Source organism: Monodelphis domestica, chromosome 5 (genome assembly GCF_027887165.1).
Source record: "Monodelphis domestica isolate mMonDom1 chromosome 5, mMonDom1.pri, whole genome shotgun sequence".
In the NCBI taxonomy this organism is placed as follows: domain Eukaryota; kingdom Metazoa; phylum Chordata; class Mammalia; order Didelphimorphia; family Didelphidae; genus Monodelphis; species Monodelphis domestica.
Genome location: NC_077231.1, coordinates 308,869,784 through 308,896,452, shown reverse-complemented (window position 1 = coordinate 308,896,452; position 26,669 = coordinate 308,869,784). Strand labels below are relative to the sequence as shown.

At 45.5% G+C, this 26,669-nt stretch overlaps 1 protein-coding gene across 1 annotated transcript in view; it reads left to right on the top strand.

Annotated features, from left to right (window-relative positions):
- The window catches only part of CREB5 (cAMP responsive element binding protein 5), a 486,453-nt gene that overhangs the window by 64,686 nt on the left and 395,098 nt on the right, over positions 1-26,669 (top strand). Inside the window, 2 exon segments of the mRNA XM_007505268.2 lie at positions 12,407-12,478; positions 17,347-17,440. Coding sequence (XP_007505330.1) covers positions 12,425-12,478; positions 17,347-17,440 — 148 coding nt within the window. The 5' untranslated portion in view covers positions 12,407-12,424.

Here is a 26,669-nt window from a genome sequence, read left to right as displayed (position 1 = left end):
ATGGGATCATAAAGAGCTGGATATGACTAAAGAACAACAACCCCCATCCTGGGCAAGTCACTGTAGAACTCAGTCCTTCAAGTAGTACATTTTCCAGTTGTTCTTTCCTTAGAGGTCCCTGCATAGACAGCATCTCAGACAGGGCGCACCGTAGAGCCAGGTTTTATTGCAGAGCCGCATCCATACGCTTTAAGTCTATATCCAGGTAGAGCCACGCACACAGGCTGGCGCATGTATGTGTATTTTCTTTTTATACCGGACTCTCCTCCTGCCTTTATTGGTCATCCAGTCTCAGAACCAGCAGAAGATCTGTTCCATCTCCTCTGCTTGGGATTTCACTGACAGAGGAAACTCTTCCTCCACACTCTACAGAGACTGGTGATGGTGATGGCCATGGCCATGGCGATGACTCCAAGGGCCCGGCCAATATTTCCATGAGGAACTCTGCTGTGGGTAGAATTGGGGCTTTCCCCCAATGGGTTCAGGGACTAGAAACCTAGAACCTAGGCTTGAAAAGGAGAGGAGCCAAGGGGCTCCAGTCCTCAGCCGAGCTACAGCCCCGTTGGGGAGTTTAAACATAGGGCTTTTACACTGGATCCAGAATGGAGCCGGAGACGCTGGGCACATCCATTCTCCAGGGCTGCCCGGGTCACTTGCGAGGTTAAGTGGCTGGCTTCCAGTTACACAGGCCCTAGGTGTTGGGGCAGGGCGCGAAGCCAGGGCTCCTCTCAAGTAACACCCACAGAGGAGGACTCGAGCCTCTTGGGCTCCCCTCCTTTTATAGCCCCTGGGGAGACTTGTTCTGGGTTGCTTCCCAGTCCCTAACCCCATGGAGGGAAAAGCCCCAGTCCTACCAAGAGCAGAGTTTTCCAGTGGCAGTGTTGGTCTGGCCCTTAGAACCGTGGTCATCACCATCGCCATCATCAGGCCTGGGGGTGGATCTGTGCTGTGGGCACAGGGGTGACATCTGAAGAGCCCCTGGAGGAGGATGAGGGGGAAAGAAAGGGAGGAAGAGGGAGTAGCAGGGAGGAGGGAATGGTGGGAGGAGGGGGAGGAAGGACAAAGTTTCATTGTGTTGGCAATGAGCCAGAAAATCTGGGCTTGGGTGGATGGAACATCCCCCTGGAGATGTGGAATGGATGGTAACTCTGGCCATTCCGGGTCTTTGTTAGATTCCTAAAGACCAACATTTTTATCGCCCAACGGCATGAGAGAGTAGAAGGGTCTGAGCCGAGAAAGAGCGACGAACCGGAGTTTTCGTGTTCTGGATTAGTGCGTTTTACGCCTGATGATTTCTTCCAAGTCTGACTGGTTTATCCAAAAAAAGAAAAGAAAAGAGTAGAGAGAACACTCCAACCTGGGACGGCCAGCCGGTAGCCACGGACCCCATTCATGCCCGCCCAGAGTCACCCAGAGATGCCCCCCTCCCCCCCTCTGCCTTCTCTTCCCTGGCGCTGGCCAATCGCTCCTTTGAAAATCCTGCAGCCTTCCAGTGTTCGGAGCTCGAGGGCTGAAATGTCACTTTTAAAGCAGGGTTAAAAAGGTTACACAGCTGCAAATAATAATAGCCCAATGAAAATCAGATTCTGACTGCAGCCCCGTTCAAGAATAACATTGAGACAGGAAACAAGCCTGCTTGATGCTTTTACCAGGGAAGAAGTAGGACTGCGGCAGATAAAATGAGGAAGAAGGGGCGGGGGACGGGGAAGAGAAACTCATGTTCTTGGTGTGAAATACAGGGGAGGCAGCTTGCTCTTCGGGGTCCCTTCCCCTCCTTGGAGCTCGGGCAGAGGCCGAAGGACGGCTGGTTGGGAACATTTTAAATGGGGGACTGACCGATGCCCACTCGGGGCTCTTCCGACTTAAAGATTTTGTGAGTTAGAATCACTTGCAGTGTCACACTTACAATTTTGGCGTCATTAATTGCCACGAGTTACACTTTCGAATACAATTGTTTGGAAACATCTTAATTAGTTATAGAGTTTGGCGGAACCAAGATGGCGGCTTAGCAGCTGCGAATGCCTAAAATGCTCTGACAAGCTTTCCAAACCATCCTTAAAAACCTCCTCGAAACGACAGGAGACAAACAAGGAAGAGCACGAAGGTGCGAGGGGCTCTCCCGCTAATTGGTTATAGCACCCTGCTAGTTGCTTTTATAATAAAGAAACTCTTGTTTAGAAAAATGAGATCTCCCCGGAGTCACATAGCAAGCGAGTTTACCAGGTGGGATTCGAATTCAGGTCTTCGTTCCTCCAAGGCCACAGCCCCATCCATGGAGCTTCCCACCATGGCTAGCAGAGCTTTCTTTGGGGATTACCATCCCATGCCTCTCTGGCTCCATCCTGCACTCAGAGTGGACAGTCCTGCCTGGTGCCTCTCCTCGTGTCCTAAGGCTGCTGTGTTGGGGCAGCGGACTGGACCGGTCTTTGCCTTGGTTGGTGTCCACTTCTCTGGCCAGCTCTCTTTGTACCGTGAGCGGCAGGTGGCCAAAAGGGGCCTTGGAGAGAATTATGGGACGTCAGAGAGAATTATGGGACCTAGAGATGCGTTTCCTCTGACGAGTAGGGACATGCCTTCCCAGATGTGGCACGAATGGCCTCAGTAGCCTCAGGGGAGTCTCAGGGGTCCTGAAACCTCCTGCTCATTTATGTCATCGAGAGGGAACCCACAGAGCCCACCTCCCCACTCACACACAGGCACCCACAAACTGGAGGTAATCTCAAGCCTTGTCTTTGTTGTTTTTAAACCCTTCCATTTGTCTTAGATTTGATACTCATTGTGGGTTCCAGGGCAGGAGAACAGTAAGGGTAGGCCATGGGGGTGAAGTGACTTGCCCTGGGCACCCAGCTAGAAAGGGTCTAAGACCAGATTTGAACCCAGGACCTCCCGTCTCCAGGTCTGGCTCTCCATCCACTGAGTCACTCAGCCGCCCTCCAGCTCTGTCTTTAATGACAGGCGAGTGATTGAGCTGAGGGAGCTGATCCCTGCACTAAGGATTGAAGAGGCTCCTGCCATCTGCCTCCTCCTACTCATGGTGCACCCAAGTTGTTCCCACCTTTTCCTTAAGAACCCTCTGAGGCTCCTTTAACCCCTCTGAGCCTCTATTTTCTGATGTGTAAAATGGGGACACTCAGGCATTCCTAGAATCACTTTCTCACAGGGGAGCTCATCTCTGTCAATGTTAGAGCCCCTCAGAAAGGCCAGATGTTGTTATTGGTGGCCTTGTTATGATTTATCGTCTCTAGGATGAGACAGGACTGTCTGATAGAACCGAAATATTCTAAGTTGGCATTTACATAGAACTCCAAGGCAGGCACATCACTGGGCATATGTTCTCTCGTTTGAGCATCCCAACCACCCTGGCAGGTAAGTGCTATTATCATCCCCATTTTCCAGAGGAGGAAACTGAGGCAGCCAGAATGGTCAAGTGACTTACTTAAGGTCACACAGCTGAGAAATGTCTGAGATCAGATTCAAACTCAGACCTTCCTGACCCCCAAGTCAGGCCAATTAAACCATCCAATGTCAGCTCCTTCAGGGCAAGGACCATCTTATTTTTGTCAGTCAGCAAGCATTTATGAAGTGCCTACAGAGCTTGATATCACCTCCAATTTGGGGTGTGTGAGTATGCATTCGAGGTGGGGAGGCAGCATCTATGTTTTCCCTCTCAATGAAATCAATTGTGAGTCCTATGTTAGGGACTGGAGATGCAACAAGGAAGGTTGAGATGGTCTCTGCCCTCCTGGAGATGACTTATCACCTGTGCCTAGAGCATAGGAGGTGCCTCTGAAATGCTTCTGGGTTGAGTTTACTAGCACTGAAAGCCCTCCATCTCCAGCTGGCTTTGGCTTTTCTAGAATCACTTCTCATGACTGCACTTTACACACACTTTATTCTTGCCAAATGGCAGCATCTCCCACCTCTGGACCTTTGCTCCAGCCATACCCCATTGCTGGAATGCTCTTTCTCCTTTGGCTTCCATCAAAACTCAGCTCTAATGGCACCTCCAGTGGGAAGCATTTCCATACCTCCCCCCCTCACTGTTAAGTCTCCCTTTCTCTCCCTCTCCCTCTCTGTCTCTCTCACTTCCTCAGTCTCTGTCTCCCACTTTCTCACTTTGTCTTACTTTCTCTCACTTTCTCTCTGTCTCCCACTTTCTCTCTCACTTTCTCTGTCTTTCTCTCTCTGTTTCTCTCACTTTCTGTCTCCCACTTTTGCTCTCACTTTGTCTCTCTCTTTCTCTCTCCGTCTCTCTCTGACTCTCACTTTCTCTCTGTCTCCCACTTTCTCTGTCTCACTTTCTCTGTCTCTCTCACTTTCTCTCTCTGTCTCTCACTTTTACTCTCACTTTCTGTTTCTCTCACTTTCTCTATCTCTCTCTGTTTGTCTCTCTCACTTTCTCTGTCTCTCTGTCTCTGTCTCCCACTTTCTCTCTCTCTCACTTTCTCAGTCTGTCTCACTTTCTCTCTCTGTCTCATTTTCTCTGTCTCTTTCCCCATCTGTCTCTGATGCTCTTTCTCTCTCCCCTCTTGCCCCCCATAGAATGATAGATGGAAAGTTCCTTGAGGGCAGAAACACTACCCCCCCCCCCGCCTTTCCCTTTCTCTCCATAGTTAGCCTCATGGCTGCCCTAGAGAAAGGGCTCCTTGGTTTGAAGTGTGGATCTCTGCCTTCTTCCCAGCCTCTTCTCTTCCACTACATGGTGAGCTTCTTAAAGGCATGGCTGTCTTTTGCCTTTTATGAGGGGTTTCCTCAGCATGGTGCCTGGCACATAGTAGGTGCTTAATAAATGCGTACCAACAGGTGGACTGCCCGTGTTCTGTCAAGTCAGCGGCTCAGTTCTTCATCTGGGTCCCTCTGTCTGTCCCTCTTTCTTTCCAGGGTGATAGAGGCCAACAGATGTTGCATTGATATCCTGGGCTGCTGCCACCATCTCCAGATTGTCTTGGGTGCTCATTGATATTTCTACCGTCAGAGGGGGGGAAGGGCAGGCCAGACGTGGAGGTTAAACCAGCCTTTTGAGAGGACCCGTCCATTACAGAAGTGGGCGGAGTTTGTTCCCATCATCCCATTGGGATGGGAGTTGGGGTGACTTCTGGCCAGTGAAGGGCTTCTTGTGCTTCACCGTTACAGGGGCTGCCTCACTTCCTGCTGCATCGGGGCAAGTTGGACTCTTCAGCACTAAAAAAGAACACACAAAATGACCCCCAAACACACAAAAAAGTCATTTCACACAATATCTATGGGTTGAGAGACACCCACTTTGATCAACCAGTCAAGAGGCATTTATTAGGCACTCACTGCATACCAGGCACTGTGCTAGGAGCTGGGAATAGGAAGGAAGCCTAAAACAAGTCCCATCATCAAGAAGCTTGCATTCTAATGAGAGGGACAGTGCACATTGAGGCGGATTCAAGAGAAATCTGTCCATGTGAGGCAGCCTTAAAGGGAAGGCGCTAGCAGCTGTGGGAGGGGAGTGAGGACCAAAGAAGACCTCGGGAAGAAGACAACATTTGAACTGAGCCTTGAAGGAAGTCAGAAATTTCAAGAGATGGAGAGAGAGAGACAGACAGACAGACAGACAGACAGAGACAGAGACAGAGAGAATGAGAGACAGAGACAGAGAAATGAGAGACAGAGACAGAGACAGAAAGACAGAGAGAGAAAGAGAGAGAGAGACAGACAGACACAGAGACAGAGACAGAGAGAATGAGAGACAGAGACAGAGACAGAGAGAAAGACAGAGAGAGAAAGAGAGAGACAGACAGACAGACAGACACAGAGACAGAGACAGAGAGAATGAGAGACAGAGAGAAAGACAGAGAGAGAAAGAGAGAGAGAGACAGAGAGAATGAGAGAGAGAGAAAGAGAGAGACAGACAGACAGACACAGAGACAGAGACAGAGACAGAGACAGAGAGAATGAGAGACAGAGAGAAAGACAGAGAGAGAAAGAGAGAGAGAGACAGAGAGAATGAGAGAGAGAGAAAGAGAGAGACAGACAGAGAGAGAGGGAGGGAGATTGGTTCAGGTGAGGGGGACAGCTTGTGCAAAGGTGAGGAGACTAGAGATGGAGCATTGTGAGAGAACCAATAGACTGGTAGGATTGGACCATGGCCAAATCAATTGAATGAAGCATATCCTCCATGGTGTGGGGTTCTAACCCAAGAGGTTGATGAGCTTTAAAAGAAAAGGTTCCTGTATTTCAGTAAAATTGACTTAGTTTGTAATCTGTATTTTATGAATCAAAAAGCTTGATTTCGGGAGGGGTGCAGAGGTGGGCTTCTTCAGACTGCCAAAGCGCCAGTCCATGACTCAAAAAGGTTTCAGATTCCCTGTTCTGAGCAGGAAAGGAGAAGGGCCCGGCACCTTGGACAGGACCAGCAATCGATGTCCCCCACCTATTATGAGAATACAAATTCCTGCTTGTAGGCAGCTTATCTTACAGGCTTTTCTTGTTCAGTCATGTAAGTCCTGTTTGACTCTGTGACCCCATTCGGGGTCTTCTTGGCAGAGATCCTGCAGGGGTTGGCCATTTCCTTCTCCAGCTCATTTTACAGATGAGGAAACTGAGGCAAATAGGGTGAAGCGACTTGCTCAGGGTTTCACAGCTAGGAAGCATCTGAGTCCTGATCTGAACTCATTAAGATGAGTCTTCCTGACTGCTGGCAGAGCCACCAAACTACCCCAATATTATGAAGATTAATAATAATAATTATTAATTAAATCCAGGTTAAGGAAGGAGGGAGGGAATCCGGGCCATAGCAAGTGGTGGGGATGGGGCAGTGTGGCTCGGGGAGAAGGTGATCCTGAAGGAAGAGAAGGGTTCTCTGAGGCGGAGATGTGAAGGGAGGACATTCTGGGCAGAGGGGGCAGCACAGAAATGGAAGATGGACCGTCCAGGGGGCTGGATTGCAGAGTGTGGGAAGGGGAGTGATGATCAATAAAACTACAGCGATCGGTTGGGGTAGCAAGCGAGAGAAGTCGATTCTTCCTCATTACCTGTTGGGAGGCACCAAGGCTGTGGCTGAGGGTCACAGCAGTAAATTGAGCCTGTCATCTCCTTGTCACCGGTGGGAAGCCATGGATCATGTCGGAGATTATTCCGTGGTTTATTGCCCGAGTTCTGAGTTTTCCAGAACCCCCAGGGAAGGAAGGGGCCACGGGGGACTATCAGTTAGGCGAGCCCTGAATTTTGACAAGCATGGCAGTCTACAGTGAGCATTGATCAAGCATCTCCTTGCTACGTGCCAGGCACTGGGCTGAGCCTTGGGGAGACAAAGTAAAAGACGGGCGCTGCGGTCTGAGTGGGGAGAGCGTGTGTAGTGGCTAAGCTGTGGATGGGATGAATTAGGAATAATCTCAGATGGAGGGCAGAGAGAGCACTGGAAGAGGCTTGATTTTAGCTGAGACTTAAAAGGAGGGAATTCCAGGGATGAGGAGGGAGAGCCAGCGAAAATGCCCAGTCAGGAGACGGAGCGAAGAGCGCACGCGGAGCGGGGAGTAAGGCGCAAGACTGGCATCAAGGCCGCGGAAACGGTGCCAACAAGCCCAATTGTGAGCCAGTATTCATCAGCTGCGATGATGGCAGTGATATCATTGAACTATAGAAACACAAAGATGATCGTGCACTGTGCCCCAGTTAGTTTGGTCAAGTTGATTCTTAGAACATTGAATTCGAAGGTGTGGGCTATGGTTCATGCCAGTCTCCCAAGTGGTAAAATTTCTGTTTGGAGCAAAAATTGGGGCGGTTTTCTTGGGTAAAGTGGGCCGCTACTAGTTAAAAATCTGGGGAGACACAGTCCAACCCTTCTGTCATCAGGGATCCCTTCCATGCCATCCCCAATAAGTTTTCATCCAGCCTTGGCGCCAAGACCTCCAATGGGGGACTCCTCCCCCAATCTGGAGGTCTATCTGTCCATGGAAAGCACTAGGAATGAGGAAGGTTTTCCCTATAGGGAGCCTAAAGTATTCCTCTCCACAATTTCTGCTCATTGCTCCCATTTCTGCCCTTTGGAGCGAACCCCATCAGGCGAGCACCCCTTTCCTAAGGTGGTACCTCCAGGATGTGAAGACAGCTGCCGTGCCCTCCCTATCTATTCCTCCTCTTCTTCAGGCTAACCGTGACTGGGTCCCTCAGGCGATCCTATCAGGGCACGGTCTTTGGTCCTCTCAGCATCCTAGTCAACCTCCTTTGGGAGCTTTCTAGCTTGTCAGTGTGATGCCTTCTTAAAATAAGCCCCTCCCCGACTGAATGCAGTAGCCCAGAAGGACCATGGATAGGTCAGGCCAGTAGGACCACGAGGGAAGACTATCTTTAGAAGTACTATTTCTAGGGGGCATCTGGGTGGCTTAGCGGATGGAGAGCCAAGTCTAGAGTCAGGAGGTCCTAGGCTTAAATTGGCCTCAGATACTTCCTCGATGGGTGACCCTGGACAAGTCACTTCACCCCCATTGCCTAGCCCTTATTGCTCTTCTGCCTTGGAACCAATATTATAATATTGATTCTGAGGTAGAAAATACGAGTTTAAAGGAGAAAGAAAAGAAAGAACATTTCTAGCCCTTCGTTACACTTTATTTGGTCTTTCCCCCCATTTTAACCAAACATTTGCTATCATAAAATAATAATAGTGACATTTTGCATCTTCCAGGGAAAAGAGTGGTGCTTCACAGGATCGAGGGTCTGGATTCCAATCTTGCTTTGGAGGCCTATACCTGTGTGACACCTCTGTGGGCCTCCGTTTTCTCAAATGTTTTTAAAATTGTAGAGTGGGATAAAACAGAATCCCATCCATTTCTGGATTTCTGATCCAAAGTCCCTTTGCATCTCTGGGCCTCAGTTTCTTCATCTATAAAGTGAGGAAGTTGGACTAAATGATGTCCCTTCCATCTCTAAATTAATTATCCAATTGACTTTTAATCACTTTTAAGGATTGGAAGACAGTTTTCTGTAACCACCACTGGGGAGGTAGGGAGCACATTACAGACAGAATAAAATGATTCCCCCAAGATCCCGTATCTGGTGAATGAGAAGGGCAGAATTTGAACTCAGCATGCCTGCCCCTTACCCTATTCTGCCTCAGGGCTGATACTTAATATTAGTTTAAAAAACGAAAAGAGCTCAGAAAAACCCAACTTTGTACGTGTCTGGACTTCAAAGGGGCTGATATGAAATTTTGTCCAACGGGTGACTTTTCATCCCTATTTGAGTAATGGCCAGAGGCAAGAAAAGGCTGGCTTCTTCATGCCTCCAGAAAACGAAGGCAAGAATACCCTTCCCCAGCAAACATTTCCAAACCTGGGAGCATTTCAGGAAAGGTTTGTCTGTGCAGTCACTATAGTTTCCCTAAAAAGCAGCAGAATTCTAGAAAACGGAACCACGACTGCTCACAGAGAAGCCAGGCAGCCCCTTCCACAGGGCTGACGCTGATTGCTGCAGCCCCCAGTGGCTGCCGGGCTCTGGAGGAGAGCTATTAGTTAAATTAGGATTTGAAAAATGGCATGTAGCGTTGGACATGTTTTTTTCTTTTTTCAATCCTCCTAGGGAAGGTACCTTGTTTCAAGTCATCCATCTAAGCCATTTATCTGTCCAGGCGCACCGAATCCTTTTTCTAGCCTTGATTCACAATCGGCTTTAAAATCAAGCCTCGTCAGTGTTTCTGGGGGCTCTCCTCCGCCTTTGGGGGGTCTCGTCTGCTTCTGATTACTCCAAATGCCTTTAGTCTAAAAATCAGAGGAAATATGGGCAGTGTCGACATTACAGAGGAGCTGGGTTTCCAAGGCGCATCTACACATCTGAGGGCATTTTCCAGAGACTTGTCCAATGCTTCAGCGGTCTCACCTAGGTGAACACTCCCTCTGATGATGCAGAGTGCAGCTCACCTGCGTCAGCCCATCGTTTGTGACTCCTGTCCAACATCTCCCATAGTTCACCTTGATTGCATGGCGGCGGGGCGCATCTTTCTCTTTCTTCTAATATTGTACGAAGAGATGTTACAGGATGATGAGTTGTGGTGTAAGATGACCTAGATTGAGATTCTCCTTCTGGTGCCGACGTCCTTGGATGAACCATTTAGGCTCCTTGGGCCCACATTTCTCATCTGTAAAATGGCGGAGGGGGACCTCGGCCTCTGAGGTTCCTTACAGCTCAACGTCTATGCGGTTAAGATGCCAGCGAAACGCACAGGCTGCCTCCTGGCTATTCCTGATGCTCGCCAAAAGTCCAACTTGTCTTCCTTTCCCTTAGATGTTGTCTTGATGAATGTTTTCCCCTCTCTGTTTTTTCTTTGTAATTCTTTATTTGCAATGGGTTGCAGCTTGATCAGTCCACCCTATACTTCTCTACTACCCTCTGGGTCCTATATGTATATGTTTATTTATATATTATATTATACATAATATATATTTATATATTATGTTATATACAGCATATAGAATATATAGAATATATTAGACATATAATATACATACAATATATATTTGTACAAATACAAAATATATTTATATGTATGTTTATATATGTATATGTATATATTATATTATATTAAGCATATATAATATATAGTATATAGTAGACATTTATCTATTATATTATACATGATATATATATTACATACAGCATATAGGATATATAGTATATATTATACATACAAATATATTATGCCTATATTTATTTATATGTATATTTATATATGTAACTTATATAATATGTAGTATATATTATACATTTATCTATTATATTATACATAATATATATTATATACAGCATATAGGATATATAGTATATATTATACATACAAATATATTATGCCTATATTTATATGTATATTTATATATTATATTATATGTAGCATATATAATATATAGTATACATTTATCTATTATATTATACACGATATATATTACATACAGCATATATGATATATAGTATATATTATACATACAAATATATTATGCCTATATTTATTTATATGTATATTTATATATGTAACTTATATAATACGTAGTATATATTATACATTTATCTATTATATTATACATAATATATATTATATACAGCATATAGGATATATAGTATATATTATACATACAAATATATTATGCCTATATTTATTTATATGTATATTTATATATGTAACTTATATAATACGTAGTATATATTATACATTTATCTATTATATTATACATAATATATATTATATACAGCATATAGGATATATAGTATATATTATGCCTATATTTATATGTATATTTATATATTATATTATATGTAGCATATATAATATATAGTATACATTTATCTATTATATTATACATAATATATTCATATATTATATACAGCACATATGATATACAGTATATATTATACATACAACATATTACACATATATTCATTTACATGTATGTTTGTATATGTGTATATGTATATTGATATATAGGATATAAATTCCTTGGGCTCCGATATTCCAGAAATTTGAAGCCCTCACCATCCACGCTGGAATAAACAAGTGGATGAAGAATGCTCATTTCCTGTATGGCTTCTAGCTGAATGATCACTTGCCAAGTCCATCCATCATCTGCCTGATACATGTGGGCTGTAGATTTTGGCGTAGGGACCAATGATCTTGGAGGCTGTATCCATTCGTCTCCTCTCATTGGCCTGCGGTGATGGACCTCCACACACACGTCCTCACACTCACACTCACCCGGCCACACATGGCGGCCCTGAAATCCCTTCCATTTAGGGGATTCAGAAGAAACCAAAGAAGACTGTGAGGGGCTTAGTAGAAGGACATTGAATTTGGAGTCCGGGAACCTGGGTTCAGATTCCAGGCTCCGTCTCTTCCTGGCCACGTCCTTGGCCTTCTCTTGGCTTCAGCGGCATCTGTAAGATGGAGTTTGGTTCAAGCGCTCTTTCCCATTGGAGGGCCTGGCTTTCCACTTCTGGATCTCCTAGTGGCTCCGCTCTGAGCTTGGGCCGGCGGATCACCTTCCAAGGCCTCCCTTTCCTCCTCTGTAGGATGGAAGAATTCGATCGGAAGGCTTCTTGGGCTCAGAGTACCTGGGCGTTGGCCCTTGTTGTCCAGGTGACTTTGGCGATCTTGTCAGATGGAAGGAGCCCTGAGGCACTGTCCGCCTCCGTCCTTCAGGGCGCCATGGCCCAGTGGCCCAATGGCAGGACGCGAGTCGTGGCCAGCGGCGTTGGGGCTTCCCAGTAAATACAGAGCAATAAGTGGGGCCGGGAGCTAATGAATAGGAGCTGGGCAGAACCTCGGATCTGCTCATTTGTCCTTGTCTGTTTGGGGAACCTGATATCCCGAGCGAGCGAGCGCCCTTGGGGAAAGGCTCTCGGGGTGTTTCCGAGGCTGCAGCCCGAGAGAGTAATGCACTTTTGTGTTTCGTTGTAGATTTATGAGGACTCTAAGATGAACCTGGAGCAGGAAAGGCCCTTCGTCTGCAGCGCCCCGGGCTGCTCCCAGGTGAGTGCGTCCCTCGGGCGGGTGCCTGGCCCAGGCTTTGGCCCCAGCTCCCGAGGCCCCTCTTGGTGTCTGATTCCTTATTGCTGCATCCTCTCTGGTCTCCCCAGGGGAAGGCTGTGCTTGTTATTGCCATCACAGTCCCCCTTCTCCCTTCCTCCAATGTGGGAGCCTCCAGGGATGGCCATTAAACACTATAGGGATGCCCCCTTCCTGGCACCCTCCCCCAACCCCAGGAAGTGAGCCAAACCCATGGCTGGCCCCTCCAGATGTCCAGGCTTGTCATTTGAGAAATGGGGAGAAAGAGGAAGTCTGTTTTTCCATGGAACAGTTTGGGCTTGGCATCGTATTATTGATGGAAACACGATTCAATATGGAGACCATGGGAGAATCTGGCTTCTTGTCAGGCCTCTGAGAGGTGCCCCTTAGGGGAGGGGGGCCCTGAGGCCTTTCTTTGGTGTGGAGATGTCTGGTATGGAGTCTCCCTCCATCCCTACACTACATTACTACTCCTCCTACTACATTACACCTCCATCACTACACTACATCCCTACATCCCTACATTAGAGGGCTGTCTGAGGCACAGAGTGGTTCATTACCTTGCCAGGGTCACACAGCCAACATGCATTGGAGGTTTTCCTTGACCCCTCGACTTTTTGACTCTAAAGGGAGCCCATTATCTACTGGGACCCCTCATCTCTCACCTGACTGGGCCCCAAACCAGAGCCAGAGGTTTTCTGGTCTATGTCACCTCTGTGGACGCATCTTCAAGCATGTTGTCGCACCTGATGCCGACCTTCTCGAGATCTTCCCCACGTCCCTCTCCTTAGGAGCTGTGGGGATACTGAGACCCAGCTTGGGCCCTGGGATGACCCGTGCTTTATAGGACAGAATGAGGTGCTCCATTGTTGCCATTTGAGATCATTCCCTAAACTGACCCCACAAGGAATGCTCTCCACCTCCAGAGAAAGAACTGCTGAAGTCAATGCAGATGGAAACACAGGACGGATCACTTGTTTATTTGGGAATATGATTTGGGGTTTGGGTTTTATAAGATCATTTGCTTATAAAATGAATACTATGGAAATAGGTTTTGCATGATCATACTTGGAGGGAAGAAAGGAGGGAGACAACATGGATCCTATAACTTTGGAAAATGTGAAAATTTGTTATTAAAATAAAAAGATTAAATTAAAAAAAACTAAATTGACCCCAAAGTTGTCTAGTTAGAGGCAGAATTCATATTTGGGCCACTAGGCATTTGTTCCCAACTATCATGGCGGAGGGTCTTGGAAGGCCTCTTCAGGATCCTTTACATGACTCCCTGTTGTCTCTGGAGAAGTCTTTGGGAGAAAAGGGTGCTCTAGAAATGCACAAAGTGATTTCTTGTACCTTGCTAAGTTATTAACTGCTCTAAGAGGGTCTAGAATCCCTTAATTTAATCTTGGCAGGCTAATGCCACCCAGGTCTATGGAATTTCCCCATCAGTTTTAAGATGAACAGGGAGAAGTTCTGTTGTTTTCACTTTGTTATGATAATTTTCTGTTTGAAACAAACGTGTTTTCTGAAGGGCTTTTTAAAAATTTTTTTTTTTATTTTTTGGCCTTTCTTGTTAGGCTCGTGTCAGAAATCTTCCCTTTATGTGGTCTTCCCATTATACTGTGAGCTCCTTGAGAAAAGAGACTCTCTTTTATTTTTCTATTTGTATCCCCAGCCTTTAAATAAACATGTTTCTATAACTCATTTTTATTTTTTTTTAACTCTTTTCTTCTGTCTTAGAATCTATAGTAAGTATTGGTTCCAAGGTAGAAGAAGAGCAGTAAGAGCTGAGTAATTGGGGTAAAGGGACTTGCCTAGGGTCATACAGTTAGGGAATATATGAGGTCAGATTGATCCATCCATTCTTTGTGGGCCTGCCACCCATGGCACTGATAGTCTAGTTATAAAAGCCTGCTTTCCTGGGTCCAGCCTTTTCCATGTCTAGCTTCACTTTAGAGATATTCCTATCTCCTGCCTGATATCTTTCCCTTCTCTACAGCCCTCTATATCTAGAATATTTCTTCCTTAATAATTGGTACTTATCTACTTGTGATATCAGAGGTGGGAATCAATCAGAGACCTTCCAATGAGACCCCTCCCCTCTCTATAAAATGGCAGACCCTCTGTCACATCACCATGGCTTGGTCCTGCTGTGTGGGGATAGTCCATCGGAAGAGTGAGGGTGAGCCAGCCAAAGGTGACTGATCCTCTGGATCATCCTGCTGCTTCTTTCTGCTGGGACCAGAGATTGTTCAGTTGAACAATCTAATAAACTTCTCTTAGTTACCTACAATGTGCCAGGCACTGGGCCCTGGGCATGTAGAGACAAATGTAAAAAACAGCCTCAGACCAGAGACAGCTGGCAATTTCCCTTGTTTTGATGAACACAATGCAAAAAGACAGAACAAAACAAAACAAATATCTATCTATCTGTCTATCTATTTATATATCCACATATCCATCCATCCATCCATCCATCCATCCATCCATCCATCCATCCATGCATCCATGCATCCATGCATCTACTCATCTGTCTGTCTATCTATCTATCTATCTATCTATCTATCTATCTATCTATCTATCTCTATCCGTCCATCCATCCATCCATGCGTCCATCCATCGGTCCATCAGTCCATCTATCTATAACCTATCCATCCATCTATCCATTCATCCATCCATCTATCCATCCATCCATCCATCCATGCATCTACTCGTCTGTCTGTCTATCCATCATCTATCTATCTATCTATCTATCTATCTCTCCATCTCTGTCCATCCTTCCATCCGTCTGTCTATCTATCTATCTATCTATCTATCTATCTATCTCTCCATCTCTCCATCTATCTGTCCATCCTTCCATCCGTCTATCCATCCATCCATCTATCTATCTATCTATCTATCATCTATTTATCTATCCATCCATCCTTCCATCCATCCATCCATCTATCTATCTATCTATCTATCTATCTATCTATCTATCTATCTATCTAGTCATCTATCCATCTATCCATCCAGACATCCAGCCATCCAGCTATCCATCAATGCACATTGGATCATTTTGGACAATTTGCCTTTGACCTACTCCCAATCTCTAAGAAGTGTGGGGCATTACAAATGATGTTGACCAGAGTCCTCAATTATGCGTCCTGCCCTCCAGAGGGCCTAACTGATTGTGCCCTGGTCTCTCTGGGTCCCCTGGTCTATATGGACTGTATTCTTGCCCTTCTTCTTGGACCCTCTCTCTTCCTATCCATACCCCATGTTAAATGAAGTGCCTTCTCTTGTGGGTGGTGTACTTTCTCTTTGATAAAGAGACATTGTTAGCATCTGCTGGTGAGGTCACTTCTTTCATGATGATCGCTGCAGTTCTTCAAAGCGGACCCAGTAGATGGAGTAGTGGCATGGTGTGGCATGGGAGCATATTCTGTACTGGAATGGCACTGTTTAAGAGTTACCAACTTCCTTCATCTCTCTGGGTTGTTTTCTCTAAGCTAAAGACAGGATAAGGTCTGTCTTTAGTCTCTCCAGGCTTGAATTCATGTGAAGTCACGTTGCTTACCGATCAGTCACAGGTCTGGTACTGGGAAGGACTCCTCTATTAGGATCAGGGGATCCTTGATGTGATGCTGAGAGGAACCTCAGAGGCCAGCCAATGCCCCCCTTATTTTACAGTTGGGGAAACTGAGGTCTAGAGAGGGAAGTAACTTGATTGGAGTCCAATCAGGAGTGTTAAGGCTGGGATTTGAAGCCAGCTCCAATTTCTTCTTGTTCTGCACCTAACTGACTCCCTATTGCTTCAAGGAAAGCAACTCCCTCATCTCCAGATTTCAAGCCCTCCCCAATTTCATCTCCCTCTTCTCCACTTTTCCAGGCTGATTTCCTATTATTGCCCTTTATGCAGGCTCTGTCCCAGACAGGCTGGTCAGGTGACTTTTCTAGGAGTACATGATTGGCTGTCATCCTCCTTTATGAGGACTGAACCCCTCCATACCTGAAAAGTTCCCCCTTTTTTCCTCTGCCTCATGGATCCCCAACCTGGCTTTGTCAACCCACGTGCCACCTCCTGCCGAAGTCTTTCCCTAACTCCCTAGTAGAATAGATGCTCTTTGAACACAGGCAGGGACTGCCTCATTTTTGTGATTTTATCCCCAGCATCCAGCATGGTGCCTTGACACATAGTGGGTGCTTTAAAATGCTTTTTCAATACTTTTCTTCACATCTTCTCTTCCCCAGGCAAAGTTGACCTCATTTTGTTTTGTACCCCATTGCAAGTCCAATGGACGGGCACATAGTAGGTACTTTCAAAAATGCCCGGAGTTAAAGGTCATCTCAGCTGATTTCGATAACACTCCTTTCATGTTTATCTACTTTTAAAATGTCGTGGATATGTTTTCTTCTGACATCACCGACATTTCTCAACACATCCCCCTCCCCCATCCTCTCCAGAGAGTGACAAAGCTGTTCTCAAAAAGCCCAGCGTCCCAGGTTGGAGAGCCTTGTGGGCAGGGGAGGCGGGGCAGGAGAACACAAGCTCTCCAACCTCTTCTTGGACTTCATCCAGGCGATGCTGCCTGCCACCAGGCTCGCTCTGACTCTTTCACCAGGATGGCAGACCGAAGAGTCTGGCAACGTGTTTGCTCCCGTAAGAAAAACTGAAAGCACAGCTCACACTTTCTCACTTCTCCAAAGCGATTTTTTTGGCTCCCCTGGCATGTTTGAATGGCTGGATGATGGTTTCCCCACTCTCCCCGCTTCGTCAGATGCCAAATGTGTATTGTGAAACTCCCTGAATGATTCTTTTTCTTTTCTTTTTTTTTCTATTTGTCTGACAGCGCTTCCCAACCGAAGACCATCTGATGATTCATAGACACAAGCATGAAATGACTTTGAAGTTTCCCTCGATAAAAACAGACAGTTTGCTGTCAGGTAAGGAGCCTCCAGCCGCTGAGAGGATCCAATCTGGCCTCTGTGGGATGGAGTGGGAGAGAACAATCCTGCCCCACACAGGGCAAACTCTGACAGCAAATACTGTGCCCCCTTAATAGAGATTGTTTAAGTCATGCAGCAACACAGAAGAATGCCTGGCACAAAGCCACTGGCTAAGTTAGGATTCCCACCTTTTTGTGAATGTAGAACATTGACATTAAAAGCTTTTATTTATATAATATTTTGTCTCAGGCACTGAAGGTGAAGTGACTTACCCAGGGTCACCCAGCCAGTATGGGTCCAAGATGGGACTTGATCCACTGCTTCCTGACTTGGAAGTCTGTTCTTTCCCTGCAGCTTGCTAAGACTAGAGGTTGCAGGATGGTTTTAAGTCTACAAGGGGAGAGGGAATCACCTCACTGGGAGTTCTCTACATCAATGAAGGCCCATGTCAGGTTTGATATTAAAGGGCTTTCCCTTTAAGGTTTGCAAAGTGCTTTATATCCATGATCTCATTGGAGCCTCATACTAACCCTGTGAAGAAGGTGATTATTCCAATCTTGCAGATGGGGAATGTGACGCTAAGAGAACTTTATGTGATTTCCCTAGGGCTGTGTATCTGGTAGATGCCTGACATCATGTCAGAGTTGGCTCCTTCCTTCTTTTACAGCACTATCAAGGCTTTTAAAAAAACATATTTGCCTTCCATCTTAGACTCGATCCTGTATTGTTTCCAGGGCAGAAGGGTGGTAAGGGCTAGGCCATGGGGGAAGAGCTAGGAAGTGTATGAGGCCATGTTTGAACCCAGGACCTTCCATCTCTGGGCTTGGCTCTCGACCCACTGAGCAACCTAGTTGCCCCCTACACCATTCATAGGAAAAGGCCCCTGAGTCTTCTGGACTGTATGTTATATGTGTTAAATGAACTTGCCGGCTAGATAATATAGATGCTGTAAGAGTTAAGACCAGGGTGCTTCCCTCTTGAGCAGTCTAGTGAAATGTGTTCTCCTCTCAGAAGAATCCTTTTAAATATGTAAAATAAAATGCTTCAGGTTACAACGGGAACCAATTCTATTGAAATATAGATATCTATCATCTTTCTTTAGTTTATCTTTCTTTTTTCTATCTACCTGCTCATCTTCCATCTGTGTATCCATCAACCAGCCTACCTACCTACCTATCTATCTACCTATCCATCCATCTATCCTTCCATTCCTTTATCCTTCCATCCATCCATCCATCCATCCTTCCATCCATCTATCCTTCCTTCCTTCCATCCATCCATCCATCCATCTATCCATCCATCCATCCATCCATCCATCCACCCATCCATCCATCTATCCTTCCATCCATCCATCCATCCATCCATCCATCCATCCATCTATCCTTCCATCCATCATCCATCCATCTATCTATCTGTCTATCTATCTATCTATCCATCCATCCATCATCCATCCATCCATCCATCCATCCATCCATCCATCTATCTATCTATCTATCTATCTATCTATCTATCTATCTATCTATCTATCCATCCATCCATCCATCCATCCATCCATTCATCCATCCATCCATCCATCTATCTACCCACCCACCCACCTACCTTCCTACCTATCCATCTTTCTGTCTGTGTGTTTATCTGACTGTCTCCGCTTCTGCCTGTCCATCTATATATCTGTCTGTCTGCCTATCTATCTACCTATCTATGGACTTCATCCTGATTTAGAGTAAGAGAGCGCAGGATGGACTGACTCTGAAACCAGAGAGGCCATTGGAGGCAGTCGTCTGTAAGGCATGGAATGCTGGATTTGTAACAAGGAAGATGTAGGTTTGAATTCTGCCTCTGGCATTGACTAGCTGTGTGACCTAGGAAAAGCCTCTTAATCTCTCTAAAGTCTCTTCATCTTTAAAATAAGGGAGGGGGACCTGTGTCTGATGAAAGGATCTCAAAGGTCCCTGGGATCCCTGAAACGACACAGAAGAGGCCAGGACACACCCTTCCTGTCTTCCCAATCATTAGATCTGACACAAAGGAGAAGGGACTGCCCAGGGAGGGAGAAAGGTCTCAGTCACTTACAGTCTCAAAAAAAAGCTGGGTGACCACTTGGTGGTGATATTGCCTGGGGATTCCTGTTCAAGAGAAGGTTGGACTGGCTGCCCTCTGAGCTCCTTTCCATTCCTCTGGGATTCTCTAAACAGGGTAGGATTTTGCAGAGGTTGAAAACAAGGACCAGAAGTGAGTTGGAGATAAAATCCCAGAGGCTGGCCCAACTCCTTCATTGTGCAGATGAGGAAGCAGGTCCAGGGAGGAAAATTGACTTGCCCAAGGTCACAGGAGTAGGAAGTGACAGAGGTGGGATCTAAACCCAGGCCCATGGACTCCAAATCTGTGCTCTCTCCATTATACTCCACAGCCTCCAGTTGAACTGAAATCGAGCCTTGCCAAGGAAGGCAAGCCTAGCAAAGTAGACTTGAGCTTGATTATGAGGTTCTTAAATATCTGACTTGGGTACAGTCTATTGACAGTGGGTTAGTAAGTGACTTGCCCAGGGTCACACAATTGGAGTCTGAGGCAAGATTTGAACTCAGGACTTTGTGAATTCCAACTCCTTCCACCGTCTATTGACTGTGTCACTTAGTTGCTTCTAAAGTCGCTTTATTGTTATTGTTCATTTTTTTTTTGCCTATGGGACAATAGATGAATAAATCACAGAAGATGAGAGTTGAAGGTATCTCAGTGGCTCTGATTCCTGTGAAGGAGACACACCTCATGGCTTTGAACAGGCTGCCATAGATTACCAGCTAGGAATTATTTTTAGCCCAGTGTCTGACACATAGCAATGGCTTGATAAATGCTTGTTGACTTGATATATGCAAAGAGAAGGATGTTATCCAAGAAATGTATGCAGAGAAGGGAGGGCAGGAGGGATGCACCTCACTGTCTCTATAAGGAAATGCTCGCAGGTTGTTTGTCTGTTTTAAACTCTTCCCTTCTGTCTTAGAATCAATACTGTGTACTGGTTCCAAAGCAGAAGAGGAGGAAGGGCTAGGCAATGGGGGTCAAGTGACTTGCCCAGGGTCACACAGCCAATGGGGGTCAGGAGAAGGACTCAAACTCAGGTCCTCCTGGCTCTGTGGCCATTTCTCCATCCAGTACACCATACTCCTGAACTTAAAATGTAAATAGTTATTGCTACAAATGGACATAAATGTTTTTCCCTTATTTATCCCTACAACAAGAGTGTAGGGGATAGACACACAGTAGCTCTAGGCACAGGATGGTCACTGCAGAGGCAGAGCTGACATCCATGGTCTCTGTTCAGCCTCCCCATAATCCTATAAGGCAAGTGTCGGCAATATTATTTTCTCTTTTTTATGATTGTCTTACGATTATCCCCATTTATGGGAATAGGTTGCCTGAAAGTGGGTGTCTTATGCAGAGCTCTATAGCTAGTGCCAGAGGCAGGATTTGAACCCAGCTCTCCTTGATTCTGAGGTCAGCATTCTAGCCTCCATTCACAGTGTACCAGGCTGCAACTTGAAGCTGTAACCAGAGAGGCTTTCCCTCCAAGGAGCCGCTGAGGAGGCGTGAAAAGTGTGGTTAAGGAAGCATTCTTCCATTTATCTTCACTGGCTATATTTTAATTTGTTCTTTTTTTTTCACAAATCTTCAGCTGCTCTCAGCAAATCTTCAGAAGCTTGGGGCTGGCTAGAACTGCTGCTAACTGGATGTACCAGAGGAGATTTATGTTTGCAGAAGGGGGAGGGATTTCTACTACTTCTTTTCTCTTCAAACTTGGTGGAGAAGGAAAATTGGAATGATGAGAAACAAGACAGGGTGGCATAGGAAGCATAATGATGGCTTTGACCTGAAGAAGATCTAGGTTCAAATCCTTCCCCCGACAACTACTAGCTATATGGTCTTGGGCAAGTGACAGAAACCCTCTGGATCTCAGTTTCCTCATCTGTAAAATGGAAAGGGTTGGATTTAATGACCCCTAAAGTCCCTTAAATCTCTCTATCGGACCTTCAGAGCCGGTGTGATCGTGGGTCAAACTCTCTGGTTCTGTTCCCTTTCTCATCTGTAATATGAAGGTGTTGGGCTAGAAGATGGTTTTGATATTTCCTTCCAGTTATAAAACCATATACTTTTTTGCGTTGCTAGAATCAAAGAGTTGAGTCGGTTCCACCTGCCCTTTTTCTGTAATACCTCTGCATAGTGCCCCTTCCGTGTGTCCTTTCTTATCCTCTTGATTTCTCTCTCCTTTTTCATAACCCCTCACACAGTTTTTGGTGTACCCGAGTCATCAGCCAATTTTCCTCCTCTTCTCCAGCTGGATACTAGCACTTGAGGGTTTTGGGGAAAATTTTCTATATTTTTCCCCAATTACATGTAATAATTTTTTAACTTTTAAGAAAAAAAAAACTGAGCTCCAAATTTTCTCCCTCCTTCCTGCTCTTCCCCCTCCTTGAGAAGGCAATCACTTTAATTTCAATTATATCTGCATAGTCATGCAAGACATCTTTCCTTATTAACCACGTTGTGAAAGACCCCCCAGATAAAAAGAAATATGCTTTGCTCTGCATTCAGACTCCCTCAGTTATTTTTTGGAGGTGGATGACATTTTTCATCCTCAGTCCTCTGGCATTGGTCAGTGTCTCACCGAGACTCGCTCTCTCATGTTCTCCTGGTTCTGCTCCTTTCGCTTTGCATCCGTTCATACAAGTCTTCCCAAGATTCTCTGAGAGCATCCTGCTGGTCATTCCTTACAGCCCAAGAGATTCCATCACCACCACTGTAAACCTCAAAATTTCCAACATTTATCTTAAGAAGGGAAGAGGAGGAAACTCTCATGCCAATGGGGTTCACATTCCAATAGCCAAGACCCACTATCAATAGGGAATTTTTCAAGTATGAAATTTCCCAATGGTGAAATTTCCAACATTTATAAGTCTAAGAAATTTTGAGGTTTACACCACATAGCACAGCTTGTTCAGACATTCCCCAATTGATGGGCAGCCCCTTTGAGGGTTCTAAACATAGACTTTTGGAGGTGATGGGGACCCTAGAAGAGCATCACGTCCGATCCCTTCCTTTTGCCCAGGAGGAAGCTGACCCTCCCAGATCGCGGATCTAAAGCTAGAAGGGTCTTCAGAGACCAGCTAGATCAAGAGGTACAGGGAGATTTAGTCACTAACTAGATGCCACCGAAGGAGGATTTGTGTTTTAGAGCTGATCCTTTTTTTACTGTATCACGATTGTCAAATGACTTGTCCAAAGTCACACATCACCCCAGTGGAGGAGAGCTTATTAAATTAGTTATTAAATAATTAAATAAATAAAGTTATTAAATCCAGGTCTCCAAGGCTCCGTCCACTATCCCAAGCTGTTTCCAAGCAAGCAGGTATTTGAGAACTCAGGTACATGAGAAGGCAGGCTGACCTTTGGCGATCAGGTTTCTTCCTGCCCCAGCTCTGAACCTTCCAGGATGAAAAATAGCCTGTTGCTGCCTCATTAGCCAGCCGGTGACTCGGGTATTTTTAGTCCTCGCTAAGACTTCCATCTGTCCAAGGCGGACCTGGGCAGGCTTGACCTTGAGGTGGCCGCTCCTCCAGAGAAACAGTGGCCTCGTGTCCGAGGGGTCCCTGCATTCTTCAACCCAGACCAATTCATGTGACGTGTTGGTGCCAGTAAAGACAACTTGGGCTGATGGCAGTGCTCCAGCCCCTTTTGACTCTTGGCAGGAGAGAGCTCAGTTCAGGCAAGAAGAGACAGTGGGTCATAGTGGGCAGACTGCTAAGCTTGACCTAATTCTCCCTCTGACCCTTCTGAGCTATATGACCATGGGCAAATCAATCACTCCTCTGGACATCAGCTTGCTCATCTGTAAAATGGGGGTAATAGTATTCACTGTATAGGATTGTCACGAAGCAAAAATGGGATAATGCGAGCAAAATGCAAAACAAACTTTGAAGTGCCCTATTCATGGATACTCATCGTGATTAGTCTCTCTGCCTCATCTACCCACAACCCCCCCAAATAAAAGAGTAGATGTTTACTCTTTTGGGGGGCTCAAGAGATTAACATTGGACTCTGGGATGCCTCTAGTGGAATTGCACCTAGTCTCTGGCCTCAAGGAGGCTACATTCTGCTGAAGGGATGTCATATGGACAACCAATAAGTACCAAAGTGGAATCAATGCTAGTGGGTGGGGATGCAGAGGCAGGCAAGCAATGATCTCTGACTGAAGAAGCTTCAGTCTGATCAGACAAATTGGGACCTGGCTGATGATTGGCCGATGACTCAGCTTCTCGGGGATAGGAGAGGGAGGAGGGGTCTCAGTTCTCATCTGTATAATGGGGCATTTGGACTAGATGGTCTCTGAGGTCACTCGATGCTGTAGATCTATGAACTGAAGTAACTCTAACATCTGTGGTGGATTAAAGGCTGGAACTGGAGTCTGGATGATCTGATTTCAAATCTCACCTCAGATGTGTACCAACTGTGTGACCTAGGCAAGGCATTTAATGACTTTCAGCCTCAGTTTCCTCATCTGTGAAATGGGAATAATAAAAGCAATTACTCCGTAGAGTTTTTATAAGGATCAAATGAGATCCCACCGAAAACATTTTGCAAGCTGTTAAAACACCAGATAAATGCTAGTAGCAGCTCTTCTATACAAAGGGATACTGACATCTCGAGGAATCAGAGATGACTTTTTGGAGGAAGATAGCTTGAATTCAGTCTTTACGGGGTCAATGGATTTTCAGAGTCAGATGTGTGGGGAAGGAGGGCATCCAAGGCTTGGAGGAAAGCTTATCCTAACGTAAAGAGAGGCTTAAAATGGAAGGTTATATATGAGGAACAACAAGAAGCAGGCCAGAGGAGCTTTACCATAGAATGTGTTAGAGTGAGTCATGTGTATTCACACTGGAAAGGGATTTTGGAGCCAGATTTTCAAAGGCTTTTAATGCCAAAAATGTTCATATTTTAGCCTGGAGGCAATGGGGAGTCACAGGATTTTCTAGAATAGAGGAGTGACATGGTCAGACTGTGTGTGAAGTATATTGATTTGGCAACATGGTGGAAGATTTACTGGAAAAGTGAGAGATTTGACCTAGAAAGCCTACTTGGGAGGCTATTACAATAGTCTATGATGGAGATACTGAATACACCTGAACCAAGGTGGTTGTGTTGTGAATAGGCTGAAAGGTACAGATACAAATAATGTTGAAGAGACAGAATTGCTAGGATTTGACATCTGATTGGACATGGAAAAAGGGAAATGACCAGGAGAGACCTTTCACGTCCAGTCATTCATTTGAAGTCTCCATGGACTGAATAGAAGAAGGCCAGGGAAGGTTTATCCCTTGTCAAGGAGACCTTGGGTTTCTATAAAGTAAAATGGCAGTCAGTGGGTCAATGGAGACTTTGAGTAGATTGGAACTGACCAAATCAAGTCTTACAAGGAATCATCATGTATTCTTCCTTCCTTCCTTCCTTCCTTCCTTCCTTCCTTCCTTCCTTCCTTCCTTCCTTCCTTCCTTCCTTCCTTCCTTCCTTCCTTCCTTCCTTCCTTCCTTCCTTCCTTCCTTCCTTCCTTCCTTCCTTCCTTCCTTCCTTCCTTCCTTCCTTCCTTCCTTCCTCCCTTCCTTCCTCCCTTCCTCCCTTCCTCCCTTCCTTCCTTCCCATCTTAGAATCAATACTATGTATTGGTTCCAAGGCAGAAGAGTAGTACCAGTTAGACCATTGTGGTTGAGTGACTTGTCCAGGGTCACATAACTAAGAAAGTGCCAGAGGCTACAAATACTTTTTTTCATGCTTAACCATAATTTAAACCTTGGAATAACCATTGGAATGGCCAGCTACACCAATTAACATGGCTTCATTGGAACCCCACTCAGGAACAAGCTAACCATTTGGACTATCCTTGCCCAAGTGCTTTTGATTCCCAGGAGGTGGGGAGGAGAGTGGGAAGGGGGTCAGGATACTCTTATCTTAAACCTAGCACCCCATTTCCCATCTCTTTCTGCTTCTGCCCTTGTCTATAATATGCTCTCATCACCTCCATCTCTTACTTAGTTTCTTTGATTTTCTTCAAGACATGGTTTAGGTCCTAAATCTGCAGGAGACCCTTCCCAGACTCCCCAGCTACTGATGCCTGCTTCTCTCAGATCTCCTTCCCTCTGCTCAGCATATATTTAGCATCTGCCTAGGTAGAAAGTAAACCCCTAGAGGGCAGGAATGGTCTTTTACCCTTTCTTTGTATCCCCGGTGTTGAACGCAGTGACTGGTGTATAGTAAGTGCTTGTAAATGTTTGATGGTTGACTTACTGACCCCTTGAAAGTTAACAGAGAACAGGTTTCTCCCTGACTTGAAATTTGGCTCAGTAAAATTGCAAAGACTTGAAAGACTGAAATTCCTTCATTTTATTTAGGCCTGGAGGATCAAGCTAGGAGCATTGTGTGTGTGTGTGTGTGTGTGTGTGTGTGTGTGTGTGTGTGTGTGTGTGTGTGTAATTTATTTCTGTGTACTTGCCTTGAATTTTAATTTCCACAAGACTAGGATCTGTGTCAAATTTGTCATTCTCTCCTCAGATCTGTCTTATATACAGTAGGCATTTGATGTTTGTTGAATGAATAAATGAATGGGAGGGTGCTGTTTGGGGAGAGATAGAGATAGAGAGGAAGGTCCCTGCCTCTCCTGACACTTCCAGACTAGGCAAAATTGATTTCTGAAAGAGACCTAGCCACTTACTTCTGAGAGTTTCTGTGCTGGGAATTAAACAATTATCATCAGGCAGTGATATAAGATTAGCAAAACACTTTACAAATAGTGCCTCATTTGATTCTCACAGTAATCCTGGGAAGTAGGCGCTATTGTTATCCGTATTTTATATTTGGGGAAACCAAGGCATAGAAAAGCTAAATGATTTGTCCTGGATCACACAGTCAGTCAGCACACAGGACAGGAATTGAACCTAGGTCTTCCTGAGTCCTCCATCAGCACTCAGGGCTTTGAATCTATCTTTGCTAAGTTAATTAGAGTCAAGTTTAAAAGGAGTAATGAAACTTGACCAATCTGGACTCTAACCAGAATTGCGTGACTATCTGTGACCCAGAAGACTTCAAGCTCTCTGGGGGGGCAGGGACTCTTCTGTTTTGGGGAGTGTCTTTGTATTTTTTGTGCCTAGAACAGTGCCTTGCCCACAATATGGATTGGCAGAGT